The sequence below is a fragment of the Diabrotica undecimpunctata genome, chromosome 6, assembly GCF_040954645.1.
Source record: "Diabrotica undecimpunctata isolate CICGRU chromosome 6, icDiaUnde3, whole genome shotgun sequence".
Classification (NCBI taxonomy): Eukaryota; Metazoa; Arthropoda; class Insecta; order Coleoptera; family Chrysomelidae; genus Diabrotica; species Diabrotica undecimpunctata.
The window spans coordinates 130,788,459-130,803,440 of record NC_092808.1 but is presented as its reverse complement, the minus strand read 5'-3'; the positions used below and the strand labels follow the sequence as shown (position 1 = coordinate 130,803,440).

Here is a 14,982-nt window from a genome sequence, read left to right as displayed (position 1 = left end):
TTGTGTATATTGGTGATTACAATATATATACATTCTGGAAGCATCAGTTTTAAACCGATTCTTAAAAATTTATAAAATTTACTTTTCAAAGTTAGAAATTTCTCATTAATAATTCATGATACATCTTTCAAAGACGTGGCAACAATGCAAAACACTTATGGCTGATGGCGAAAAGTATGAGGTACAAACGTAAATAATTTCGGGATTAGTTTTGATTTTTCCTTAATTTTTTGTTGTTTTTATTATTAAATACGTTTTATGAAGAGTTTTAATCAATAGTAGTGTAATAAATTCTTGTTAATGTTGCCAATATGTCTAAAAATAAGATAGTGAGATCCTGTGACACTAAAACTGAGGTGAAAAGTAAAGTAAGTAATTTAACTACAAACCTTTTTTATTGTTTATGTTTATTAAATCTAATTTGAAAATAAACACAAAGCATTTATTTCGCTATATATTGTCGTCCATAAATCGCGTAAAAATATCTTATGAATGGCATAAATAATAGTCAGAGAATGAATCATTTGATAAGGTAGCCTTACATGTTTAATTACTATTTGTTTATAAAGGTGTACATACCTGACTCTTTAGTAATAAAACATTATATTGCTTTGTGTATGATAAAAGGTGGTTGTCCTTATTTCGAATTACATAGAAATTGTTCTAGAATCATGATGAAAATACTAAAATGTAAATAATGTACCCATAATTTTCTGAATCAGTAGTTTATAATAATTATTATTAATTATTATTGAGTTTAATTAACTTGATTATAAAATAAAACGTATATTTTTCTGACGGAATTTATTTTGTTTAATTTAGCTGCATCAATAGTAGATTTGTAATTTATATTTATTTTTTTTAATTATCAATGACCTTACTTTTTGAACCTGACTGAAAATCATACATTTTGATGCAGAAAATATTAACATTCAATAATATTAAGCAACACATTAAATCTCTTATACATACAAGGGATAGTTACTATTTTTCTACTGTCTAAAAGTTTAGTGTAAATATATAAAAGTATGATCAATATTGAATTATCAAATAATTGAAATAATATACATATGCAATAATACATATATTAAAATGGTAAAGTCTTCATCCCATAATGTTCAAAAAAGTTATAGACAAAAAAGTAAAACTATACAAATAAAACAGAATTTCTGTACTTTAGTGATTTTAAAATCTTGATTTACATCCAAAACTAATTACACAATTCGTCAGTTATTCTTATTTATACCTACATTTATTTTCCTAGTCCCTAAATACCACAGTAGTTCCGAGTAGTGAGTTCTTTAAATGTGGAACACATTATATTATGTAAAAACAAATTAAAACTAGCCGTTTTATTTATCTTTTATTAAATTTCCCTTAAAATCTGTAATTTATTTTTTCGTAGACCATTGTAGACTTTTTGACTAATCACAACCAAGCAAATTAATTCAAATTTTTTTAATTTAAAGATAATATGAATGTTACACGAGTAGGAAAGATGTGAGTAGAAGAAATACATAAATTGAGTTAAAAGCTAAAGAAAACAGTAGAACATTTATTATAAATACAAACGACATGTGCATTGGCACCATTAGGATTATTTTCAGGGAGGTGCATCTGCATCTACATATACTATTAACCCTTTAATGTATGTGCTTATGTCTGACACAAGCACACATTACTGTTCATTTGCGCATTCAGCTGGAAGATGGAGATCTTAAATTTTTTAGGCCACTGCGAATGTGGTATTTGTATAGAAACATATAAATACCTAAATAACAGTACCTAAATACCTTTTTTATTGCCCAGCCTGTGCTGAGGCATTGTAAAATTATATTTATTTATCTAATAACTTCCAGTTAGAACCATTGATAATTGATAGGGATTCAAAATTTTATTTTTACAACATTAGTTTATCTTAGTGAATTACGTTTTTTGGAATTGTTTGGTAAGTGCATTTGTATATAATAATCAGTAGATATGAATGTAATACACATTTTTTATATTACTAAATTTATTTCATTATAATTTTTATACATCCTCTCAGTTGGTGGACATAATAATCAATCACAAAACAGATAAATATGAAACTTTGTGCCTGAATCATAAAAAAAGGGTTGAAGAAGGGAGAAACGATTTTGTTTCAAATGGGCAAAGTAATGGTACTAACATAAAAAGATAAGAAAGTCGTTTGTCTTATATTTGTGATTGATAATCCACAAATGGAGGCAATAAGAAAAAGCGATAGAGAAATAAATTCTAAACTGAAAGTTGTCATTGACTATAATGATACAATGGGAGGTGTTGATTGGCTAGAGCAACACATTCATGACAACCTAACCACATGAAAGAGAGAGAAAATAATACAAAAAATATTTTTTCATTTATTTGATATTTCGTCATGAATTTTTATGTTGTGCTATATGTGTAGGTATATTATTAGTATATGAAAGAAAATCATCATCATGCAACCTCTTCTGTCCACTGGTGAACATAGGCTTCTTCCATTTTTCGCCACTCTTCACGGTTCTGTGTGTCTTGTTGCCATTTCTTGGATATTTGTTTAATGTCGTCCATCCAGCTTGTTGGTGGTCGTCCTCTATCGAGTTTGTCTTCTTTTGGGCGCCAGTCAATTAGTTTTCTGGTCCATCTTGAGTCTTGGGAGAAGTCAAAGAGTCAAGATAGGTTGTCATCTGTCTGACAGTATCTCAGTAATATCTGGAGTTCCTCAAGGAGGCCACACTTCCCCACTTCTTTTTAATATCTTCCTAGACCTACTACAAAATTGCTGCAATCAGAACAAACTCCACTTAAATTAAAAAAAATGTTGTTTTATAAGTTTTTCTCGTAAAGTTAATATAATTGGAACAAGCTATACTGTTAATAATCAGCCACTGAATTATGTTTCTTCTATTTGGGATATGGGTGTTATTTTCGATGAGAAGCTACTTTCTGTGAGCACATAAACTTTATTTCAATGAAGACATCTAAACTTCTTGGTTTCTTTACTAGGAATTGCAAGTATTTCTCCATTGATTTAAGAAGATTGTTGCTTAATTAGAACTATTTTCTAATACTGTTCAGTTATTTGATCACCCTATTTTCAGAACAATATTGATAGCATAGAAAGAGTCCAGCATACATTTTTGAGATATTGTGCTTACCACGTCCACACTTCTAATGAAAATCATGATTATTTTCGTATCGAACAACAATTATCTTTACCCTCACTCAAGAACCGTTGTGACATGTCAGGAGCTATATTTATATATAAGATCATACATGGATTTATTGATTGTCCAAACCTGTTAAGCCAGATTAACTTTAATGTTCCCCATCAAGCTCAACGTTACCATAATGTTTTCAATATTCATTTCCACAGAACAACCTATGGTGTTCACAACCCATTGGATTGATACATGGGGCTATTAAATGTTCTCGATTTTGATATTTTCAATACAAATTTAACTCAGTTAAAAAGATCTCTTGCTTTGTGATATGTATATTGGGATTGTTGAATTTTGTTCTTGTTATATTTTGTTTGTTTCTTTAGTTTGTAAGATTTTTAGTCTCATTTTAAAACTTTTTAATATTGATTTTATATTATAAGAAATTTCAAGTTTTGAATCCTAACTGTGATATTGTATATTGTAATTTAAACTGTTAATGTGGTTATCTCGTGTATTAAACAATAAAAACAAATAAATAAATAAATAAATATTAATGAATAAAATAAAAGTTAAAAATTAACATAGAAAATTATGACGTGTAACAATGTTAATTAGTCTTATGAAATTAAAAAAAAACTATATCACGTCAATGACTTAATAATAAAAAAATCATTAACAAAAAAAAGTCAAAGGCTAAACTTGAGGGGAGGGGGACACTTACTGCTTTACCCACACGAGAAAATCCTAAAATCCTAAAAGTCAGAAATATATTTTTGTTGTAACCATTTTTTAAATACTTATTTTCGTTATAGTTTGATGCAGAGTTTAGAAGATTTAGCGTAGAACGTAATTCCCAAACAACATTTGAAGATTTTCGATCACTCATTGAACGCTTACATGGATTAAAAGAAACACCATTTTTGGTGTCATATATTGATCCTAGTGATCAAGATTTGCTTCCCATTAATAATGATGATAATTTAAGAAGAGCACTGTTTAATGCTAAGCCACTACTCAGAATAATTATACAAAGAAAAGGTAAGTTATATCTTTAACTTAAATATCGTTATTTTTTCCACTGTAAAATAAAATGAGGGCATTCTTCGGATTTAGAAAAATCGTGATCATATGTAGGTATCTTCAGAAGAACTCGATGTATTTGGCAAGGTGTAGCATTTTCGTTTCACCCCGTATATAATAAAATACCGAAAAACATTTTTAATCTTTTTGCGTTTCTGAGATTGGTAATGTTAACATTTTCGATTTTGCTTACAATAATTGAAATTGCTCTTTCGATTGATCTTGATGTCGCCTAGATATTTACGCTGGAAATAAACAACAATTTTTCCGCTGATACGGGGAAGAGAACGATTTTTGAAGATGATATCACTACTCGATGGATCGGATGCGAGAGCAGTCGATTTCATTGTTGAAGTTATGACTAATTTTGTCATCGGAAATGCGTTAGTGTAGCAGTCGAAGAGAACAAATTTGGGTCTAAACGTTGAAACATCGCAGAGAGTTTTAAAAACCGGCAAATTTTCGCTTAATTTGATGAGTTTTCATAAGAAAGAACAGCGTTTCTTTGGGCTAAGTGGGCCTACATGGTTTTTAGTGAAAAATGAGCAGCCGAGTTTTGAAGAATCATATAGTTATCATCCAGGATAACCTGAGGCCCAGTTTTGGTGTTTGTCAGCCTCCGTTTTGTGTTTCCCATGGGTCGGATGCAGATCGTTGAAGTTTGTGTGGGACAGTGCTTTTTGTATCCAATTCCAAGGAAAAAAAACCTTTCTTTATAACCAACAAGAGGATTTTTTTAAACGGCGTCCTAATTTTAAATAGTTTAGGAATCTTCTTGTGTAATGTTGTGTTCTCTGTAAGTATATTTTTCTTATTTCTTTTTCGTAGTTAGTCCTCCAGTTCCCCCAAATAAAGGAATCCTTATCCTCGACTCAGCTCTCCAACCAAAACACGAGTAGCCGTTCGCAAACGTTTCAGTTTATTTGCGTACCCTATCTCCAAGCCCAGTAATTGTTCAGTCCCCCCTTTCAATCCCCTAATAAGCAAGTTATAAATTGTTACAAAGGTTGAGAGTTTATCTGAAGTCCACTGTTCTGGAGATTTAGGGACTGACAATACAGAAACTATTCCATGGCGGAACCAGTCAAATAACAGACTCAGAATTGGGATAAACAATGGCATGTTTATTTTTCAATGATTAACCTGTTACATTGGTAGGACAAAAGTGTGTGTCATTTAAATTATTGTATTTTAGGAAATAGTTTCGAAGAACTGAATGGTTATGGAACGCTTAAACCTAGAAACTTAATTTCTACCATATTGGGTGGAACGCCAGCAAAGACAAAAACTCTTCCCATATCAAATCCGCACGACTTTAGACAAGTTTCAGCTATTATAGATGTAGACATTGTACCAGAAACATGTAGGAGGGTTAGGCTTTTAAAACATGGATCTGACAAGCCTTTGGGGTTTTACATAAGGGATGGAACAAGTGTAAAAGTTACACAAAATGGTAAGTTGATTTTTTATGAATTTATTGTGAAGATATCCAAAAATTTTTACAATTAAATCGTGAATATATTGTAATAATAATTAGGTTAAATTCACCAGTAAGTTTTTGAACATTTAAATGTTTTTTTACTAATAATCTATCCTGTGGACGAACGAAATACAATAAATTATATCAGTTTTCTGCATATGCTGAAGATAAATATTTAAAAATTCGTTCGATTTTTCTCATTTAGTTTAAAATTATTTTCTTGTACTGCCATTTATATAAATACGAGAACATATATTAAGAGTAGAACAATATAAAGGAATGCATCACAAAAGCCGCAAATGAAGCAATCGGGAAGAAAAAAAGTTGAATATTACGGTAATGAATATAATATATAATAATATTTTTACCATACATTAATGGATTTTCTGAACAAATGTCAAATTTGTTGGCAAAGTATGATATTAATGTTGAACATAAATCATCAAAAACATCTGGAAAATATTTTTCAAAATTTAAACCCATTGTTAATAAAGACCATCAATCAAATGTTATTAAATAAAATAAATTGTAAAGACTGTAATTCAATATATATTGGGCAAACACACCAATACCTACATAGAAGAAATGTTGCACACAAACATAGTGTACAGACCAATGCATTAAACACAACAGCAGTAGCCAAACATTCTCTAGAAAATAACCATTCTTTTGATTTTGAAAATGTACAGATTTTGGAAAAAGAACAAAATTACAACAAAAGATGCATATTGGAGATGATTCACTTAAAAAAGATCCAAGATACGTCACCAGAGTACACAAGAATACAAAACCCATTTATTCGCGATTGAAACTGAATGTAGAGGGCAGGTCGATTGCAGTGTTGATTGGTTGAAGGGGAAGAATTACGTCACGAGAGTACAGTTTTGGACTTAATGTTCATTGATTAGGCGGAAGAGGCAACCGTAGTAAGTCTACGAATCGTGACCCTGACCCACTCTTATTTTAAGATACCTGCCAGATGTCATCTGTCAATGTCAGATACAAATTTTTTAATCCATGCTAAACTTTTAAAAAGTGTAATCATGAAATTTAATTATATAATGTAATGTTTATGAAATAAAGTTAATAAAGTGCTTATTGAAAATGGCAAATTTGCCGAAACGTTTAAGCAATAATTAGTTTTATTTACAACAGACCGACAAACCCAGGAAATAAAAAGTTTTTACTTAAACATTCATGGTCAGGAAATAACAAACTATATATATATGTATATATACTGGCAATCTCAGTCGTAATCTCTATCGAAAGGATACTGTCCATGAACGAATTTGTACAAACTGAGCGCGAACGATTGCCTGCACATTTAACGTATTGTAACGAATCTAACAAATGCGATAACAAAAATAAACTTAAATCTACATATACCAACGACTTTTCACGTTATAGCGAACTTGTTATAAATACTGTTAATAATTTTAACTTGAAACTACCAGAACAAAACGAGATTATTGTTAGGAAAATTATATTTTAACCATTAAATTAATTACTGTAATCTTTATAGCGGCACGGATACTACTCGGATTAAACTTCGAATAATACACTCAAATTACATAATCACTGTGATAAATCGTTTTATTAATATGGTTTAAAAATATTTCTTTCATGAATCCCTGTTGGCATCAACTTTAATATTGTCGGTGGGGTTCAGCAAGTTACTTATATAGAGTAGAATATAGTAGGTAAAACTATAAACTTATACTTGGCCTGCACAATGAATATTTTTGGTTGTAGTACCGACCATAGAGAGACATCTAAAGACTAAAATTATGTTTGGTTCATCTTGATAAGTGCTATAGTTTCGAAATACGAGTGACACAGTTGAAAAAACGTGGTTTCGAGAAAAGACAATTAAATTAAACAGCGTCCGTCACCCGGCCCGGTTGATTGGCTGAATTAACCGCTTGGCGCGCTCTGCACTCCCCTCTTTTTTACCTGTTTTAAGGTCGCGCGGGACTTCGAGACTAATTCTATACTATTTCTAAGTATTTTCTAGTAATTTATGAAAAAAAAATTCATTAACGTGACAGGAAAAAATCGAAATTGAAACTAACAGAACATAGACGGTACTTTTTACTTAGTTTTTAAGAGGTATAAAACTTTCAATAAACAGATGCTTTTTCACAAGAACAGAGTTAATATGAAAAGAAAAATCATGGATGCCTGATTTCCCTATATTCCCTATTTAAGATAAAGAGTTTGTGATACTGAAAACGAGGGAATTAATAAATGACAGACGTCTATAAAAGATGACCCCCTTTGGAATAAAAATTGACAAGTTTCAGTATTTTCACAAAATCCGATGAATATTATTTCATATCAGGGTAGACTCTTTTGAACGGCCAACCCTGTATACAAATATTTTACACATTTTATACAAACATTAATTTTATAGTTTGTATGTAGAAATCATTTTATTTTTGGTATTTTACTTTATTTATTATTTATTAAAGGTCTTGAAAAAATTCCCGGCATCTTTATCTCGCGATTGGTTCCTGGTGGCCTTGCTGAATCAACAGGTCTTCTTGCAGTAAATGATGAAGTTTTAGAAGTAAACGGTATTGAAGTAGCTGGTAAGACTTTAGATCAAGTTACAGACATGATGGTAGCGAACAGTTCAAATTTGATTATAACCGTAAAGCCCGCCAATCAGAGAACCGTAGGACCACCGAGAAGGGGAAGTTTTGGAAGGAGTTCACATATGTCAAGTGGATCGCATCAGTCGAATACTACAGCCGGATCTGACCCGGATGATAAGTATGATCAAGATGAAATTGTAGATCTTACTGGTGAGTATATTAAGAATAATATAGTCCGTCTAGAAAGTATCCGGAATCTTATATTTTTCCTAATTTTAATAGATTTCCTTTTCGTAACATTTTAAGACAAAAGTAATGCATCAAGTAGGTTGTGCCGATATTAGATTATGGACAAAATCGCATGACAACACCATCTGTCAAATATTGTTGTTTGTAAACAGATTTAAGATTTGTGAAATAATGTCGCAAGTACAAAAAACAAAAGTGGTGGAATCTTTCTTCTTCTTCTTCGTCTAGCCATTCACGTCCACATCTGAACATAAGCCTCTTCAAGTCTTCCTTTCCATTGTTTTTTATTGTACGCTACTTGTAGCCAATTTTTCCTGGCAGTCCTTTTCAGATCATCTGTCCATCTCATAGGAGGTCTGCCTCTGGGTCTTTTGTGTTGGTATGGTCTACAGGTTAGCTACATGTCCAGCGTATTCCCATTTAAATTTTAATGATTTTTGCACCACATCGGTGACTTTGGTTTTCTGTCTTATCCATGTGTTTGTTTTCTTGTCCTTAAGTGATACACCTAGCATTGCTCTTTCCATCGCGTGTTGAGTGACTCTAAGTATATTCATATTCTTTTTTGTGATTGTCCATGTTTGTGCTGCATAAGTTAATATCGGAATAATGCATGCATCAAAAACTTTAGATCTAAGATGTAATTGAATTTGTTGATTTCTGAGTATATAGTTCAGTTTACCGAATGCTGCCCAAGCTAACTTTCTTCTTCTTTTTATTTCTTCAGTTTGAATTTCCCTATTTAGTATTAGTTTTTGTCCTAAATATATATACTCTTCAACTTTTTCTATAACTTTATCGTTTCTTATTGTCACGGTGTCTTCGGAGTGCATGACTTTTGTTTTGTTTAAATTCATTTTCAGTCCTATTTTAGAAGATTCGGTATGTAGTTCTAAAAGCATGGTTTGCATTTCTTGTAGGTCAGTAGCTATCAGGATTATGTCATCTGCAAATCGTAGATTACTGAGGTAGCGGCCATTGATGTTTATTCCCTTATATTTCCAATTTAGGTTTTTAAAAACGTCCTCCAAAACTAAGGTGAACAGTTTGGGTGATAAAGTATCTCCCTGTTTGACTCCCCTGTTTAATGGTACAGGGTTCGTGTGTTCATTTTCATTTAGGTAGTATGTAGTTGTAGCTTGGTTCATAGTTTCTTTTATTAAGTTAATATATCTGCTGTCTATTCTACAATTTTGCATTGCGTTTATTACGGCCGTGTGTTCTATGGTATCGAAAGCTTTTTCGTAGTCTACAAATGCTAGGAAAACTGGAAACTTGTATTCGTTACTTTTTTCTATTAATATTTTTGTGGTTAACAGGTGATCGGAAGTTGAGGATCGCAAGTGGTGGAATATTTGTATAGAAAGGGTACCCGAAACGTTAAAAAATTAGTGCAATTGACAGAACTCGGAAAACGTGCAGTGTATGAGACAATAAAGAGGATAAAAAATGGCATAAATATGAGACATAGAAAAGTTTCGGGTAGACCGGTAAAGATTCACGGAAACAATTTAAATGCTTTAGTGGCTTTACCGGCTAGACCGATGGAAGGAGTTGGGAGAGGCCTATGTCCAAACATGGACGACAGAAGGCTAAGAAGAAGATGAAGAGTGGCTTTAGGATGACAAAATCCGCGTCTAGGGTTTCGAAAGTTAGCGAACAGATTTGGAATACAACGAAGAATAAAAGTGTGCCCAGAAACTGTCCGCATGTCACTGAAAAAGCAAGGCTAGATATCAAGGAATCAAAAAAAATCCCTACAATGACACCTCTACAAAGGCAACGAAGAATAGATTTTTGTCAACGTTTTCGAGAAGAAAATTTTAATAATGTCTTTATATCTGATGAAAGTTGTTTCCAGCTTGGTGCAAATCATCTAAAAGTCCTATCAAGAGAAAATGTTACCGTTCAAATTTCCCACTAAAATAATGGTTTGGGGAGCAATATCCGAGCGTGGTGCTACACCTCTCTGTATAGTTAATGGTAATGTTGATAGGAGGAAATATTGTGACATCTTAAATGGTTTTCTTCTTGAAACGGCTCATGTTTTATATCCAGAGGGGTGGCGTTTTCAGCAAGATAATGCAAGATGCCATGCTTCTGCTTATACTAAAGCTTGGATGCAAGAACACGAATTGGCAAGAATTCCGTGGCCAGCAGCATCTCCAGATCTTAGCCCTATTGAAAACATATGGGGACTGGTGAAGATTGAAGTGGAACGAGTAGCGCCACGAGATAAAGAAGATTTGATTCGGTCAGTTTTACAGGGCTGGAACACCATTACCGAAAATTATGGCCTTGACCTAGTTTCGGGTGTATCTGGACGTTTCGTTAAGTCTTTAGATTTAAATGGAGGTTGTATAAGTAAATGAGATGAATTATTTGTTGAAATTTTATATTTCAAGTGATAGAAATAAATACCGTAAAATTATAATTCTGCTTTCTTTTTTCCTGATACTTTCTAGACGTACTATAATATATAATATATTTTATTTGTTTTTTATATTTACTATATAATGGAAACAATTAAAATACAGTAGACTCCCTCTATAACGAGAACTAAAATGACAGACTAATTACCTCGTTATAAACCGATCTCGTTATATCAGACAATCATAATACTGTGCATACATATGAATCTGTAGTTTTCTAAACCATTAACTTCCTATAGTGAAGCCATTCATAGCAATATAAGATGCTAATAAATATTGTTTGAATGGCGTTTTTGAAAAAAAGTTATTTACTTTTATTGTCAATGAAATATATTAAAACATAAAAGAGTTGTTTACTTTTATTATCAATGATATACGTTAGAACAAAAAAGCTGTACTTAAATTTTTTTCCAACTACATAATGTATAAATCGTATTTTCAAGGATAACATAAACTATTGCTTCTGCAATTTTAAGAACTCTGTTATTTTTAACTGCTTTAAATGGTCCAGTATCATTCTATCATATATTTTCTAAAGATGTGAAACAGTTGTATTTATTCATTGTAAAGAATTTATTGCGGGCTGCAGTTAAGTTTATTGAGGGGCTGTTTGAAAAGGTATTTATTTATAGCCACGACCGGACTAAAAACGTAGAAAACACGTTTTTGGATCTTATTTATAATATATCTCTCGTTATAACCAAATTTGCCTCGCTATAGACGGTTATAGTTCAATAGAAATTTCATGGGACATCTAATGTATCTCGTTATAAGCGAAACCTCGTAATAACCGTGTTCGTTATAGAGGGAGTATACTGTATATAAAAAATTTAGTTGTTTGACTGTTAATTATTATTTTTTAATAGTTATGATAATACTAAATAAGCAATGTTTTAAATGATATATACTCGCAAAACATAATTAATATTGTTTTATATAACCCACATAACCTATTACCGCCATAAGGATAATCAAAATATGTAAAAATTAGTAACAACTAAATGATGGGACAGTATGAAGTAACTGCAAAAAATCACACAGATAAGACAGTTGGGCTGCGAAAACAATGCAACCACACACTTTAACAAACTTCAAACTATATTCTACAATTAATTTCTTGTTAAATTGAGTGAATCGCTATATTATTTCAATAAAAGGGTGCTTGATATATCTACAAATTCAAAAATTCGTGAGATAATGATTAAAAATTTTTACCGCAATAAAACAGTTCTTAAAGTGGCAGATGAAATTAATATTTCTTAAACTACGGTATGGAATATAATTAAATATTATGAGGAAACATGAAGTATCTTTAGATAACAAAGGTTAAAGCCCGAGTCGACCAAAACTAGTTACTGATATATGATAATAGGAGATTAGCAAAATTTTGCAAAAAAGGTCGAAGAAATACACTAAGGCAAGTTACAGCTGAATGGTATCATAAAATTAAATTTATTAAGGGAATGCTGTCGCAAGTGGAAACATAAATCTGAATTGAAGTTTTATAAGGTTGAATTACAGGTAATAAAACTTGAAAGTGTACTCATAGTTTAATATATTTTAGAATATTTTCCTCTAGGCAAACGAAAAGCCACTGTTAACAGCAAAAGCTCATGCCAGGCTTATTTGGGCAAAATCTAAACTTCCTTGGCCGGTAGAAGAATAAAAATTCGATGTATGTGTTGATTACAGTAAACGAGTAATCCGCATTTAGCATGAGGCTTTTCACAAAGACCGTTTGAATCGGGTCGTAAAATTTCCTAAATGAGTGATGATTTGGGGTTGTATAGTTAGGATGATTTTATTTTATCGAAGGTATCGTAAATGCTGCGAAATATCAACAAATACATCAAAATAGCCTAGCTAAAATATAACTCAAAATGCTGGCGGGAATTATATTTTTCAGTAGGACGAAGCGGCCTCATATGGCCAGAACCACCAACAACTGGTTTGGAAACCACACTGTAAATGTTCTTTTATTGGCCTTCTAATAGTTCTGACCTAAATGTCATTGAAACAGTATAGCATAAAATGAAACAGACACTAACCAGTAACTCACAACACAACAGACATTACACCAAGTTAAAGCCAAAATAGAGCAGATTTGTAATGAATTTACCTCTGAACAGTGCAGATTCTTAGTCGAGTAAATGCCCAACCGTATTCGAACGCCGTAAAGTCTAAGGGCGATCTTCTTCTTACGATGCCTATCCGTTCCGGATGTTGGCCATCAACATGGCTATCCTAACTTTGCTTGCTGCTATTCTGAATAGTCCGGTTGTCGATGTATTAAACCACTTTCTCAGGTTTTGAAGCCAAGATATTCTTCTTCTCCCCGGTCCTCTCTTTCCAAATACTTTGCCCTGAAGAATGAGTTGCAACAAGCCGTATCTCCGTTCATTCCTCATAACATGGCCAAGATATTCTAGTTTGCGCTCTTTGATGGTGTTAATAATCTCGTATTCCTTGCCTATTCTACGTAGGACCGCCACATTAGTCACACGATCCACCCATGAAATTCTTAAAATACGTCATCTAAGGGCGATCCTACGTTTTAAAAATAAAAATTCGTTTTATGTCCCAATATTTAGTTGGCAACAAAATAAACATTCTTTATTATTAATTAGTTCTATTAGAATAAGTACATTTTGTTTTGTGTTAAAAAATAAACTGTCAACTATCTGAATTTTGCATGTGTTTAAGTTTGCCCCATTATTATAGTTGTTAGGATTGTAGATTACTTAAATTTCTCGAACTAAGATCTTTTGTATATAATTCTAATTTAGTTAAACTCCAGAATGCCAATACGTCTGGTGAAGTTGATAAGGTTTTTAGACTGCACACTGTTTCTTTCCGAGGGTGTTAGAGGAGTAGTAGAGTTCTAGAAGGAGTTTAAACTTTTTGCAGAACAATGTTATGTGTTCCGTTTCTTTTCAATTTTCGAAGAAACAATAGTTGCCATTGTCTGATATGCCCATTTTATTGAGATGATACTTCAAAGAGTAGTATCCAGTGGGAAGCTCTTGTGCGGTTTCATGCAATATTTTTTTTTGGTTGCTCAGATCCTGACCTATTTAGCCAGTGAGATCGTTTTTGATGGTATTCTCAGTCATGCCTCAAATAGTAATATCCAGTGGAAAGCTCTTTTGTGAGGTTTCAGGAATAAACTTTTTGCTTGCTCCAATCCTGGCGTATTACGCCAGTGAGATCATTATTGAGGCTTAGGCTTGGAATTCTCCGTTTATGTAACTTTTTAGTAATATTTTCATTAAAAATAAAGTTACTTCCTGCGGAAACCGGATATTGTTCCTTGTTGTGCTAAACTTGTCAGTTTTCTCTGATCTCTTTATAATCTGGTATCTACATCAATATTATCTTGTTGTTTGGTACTATTTTTTTAAGACATTGTTTGCAATCCTAAACCATCTTTGACCTTTAAACAGAACCTTTAGCATTTTGAATATGTGAAAGAATATAGACCTTTGCCCTATGGATATCTCTGCATGCTGAGGCTTCCTAAAAAGTCTATGATTTGAAATTCCGTTCCGTTATTGCCACTCCACACTTTTGAATTCAGCTCAAGACTGAATTAAATTAAATTTTAGTTCAATTTAATTTTTCAATTTAATTTAATTTTTTTCCTAGTAATTTTATTTTATTTATCATTGTTATCTTGTAATTACTTCATTTTGATTATTATATTCTAAAAAATAGCCTATATATATATATATATATATATATATATATATATATATATATATATACATGATGATATGATATATATTGATGAGCAGAGTAATAAGTGTGTATGTTTACTATCCTACTAAACCTGAAAATAACAAAATGGATACATGAAAAGGAAATGGAATTCTTAAATTAGCCATAAGTAGATGATTAAAGAATTTTATTTCGTTTTTATGAACAATTCAACTTTTTGGAAAATATTGCTGGCTCTTTTTATATGCGATCATTCA

The 14,982-nt window shown here is 31.8% G+C and overlaps 1 protein-coding gene across 1 annotated transcript in view; it reads left to right on the top strand.

Annotated features, from left to right (window-relative positions):
- Positions 1–23: 23 nt before the first annotated feature.
- The window catches only part of par-6 (partitioning defective protein 6), a 29,859-nt gene continuing 14,900 nt past the window's right edge, over positions 24–14,982 (top strand). Inside the window, exons 1-4 of the mRNA XM_072535409.1 lie at positions 24–368; positions 3,983–4,208; positions 5,446–5,703; positions 8,202–8,537. Of these exons, the coding sequence (XP_072391510.1) occupies positions 312–368; positions 3,983–4,208; positions 5,446–5,703; positions 8,202–8,537 (877 nt within the window). The 5' untranslated portion in view covers positions 24–311. The remainder of the gene's footprint in view (positions 369–3,982; positions 4,209–5,445; positions 5,704–8,201; positions 8,538–14,982) is intronic.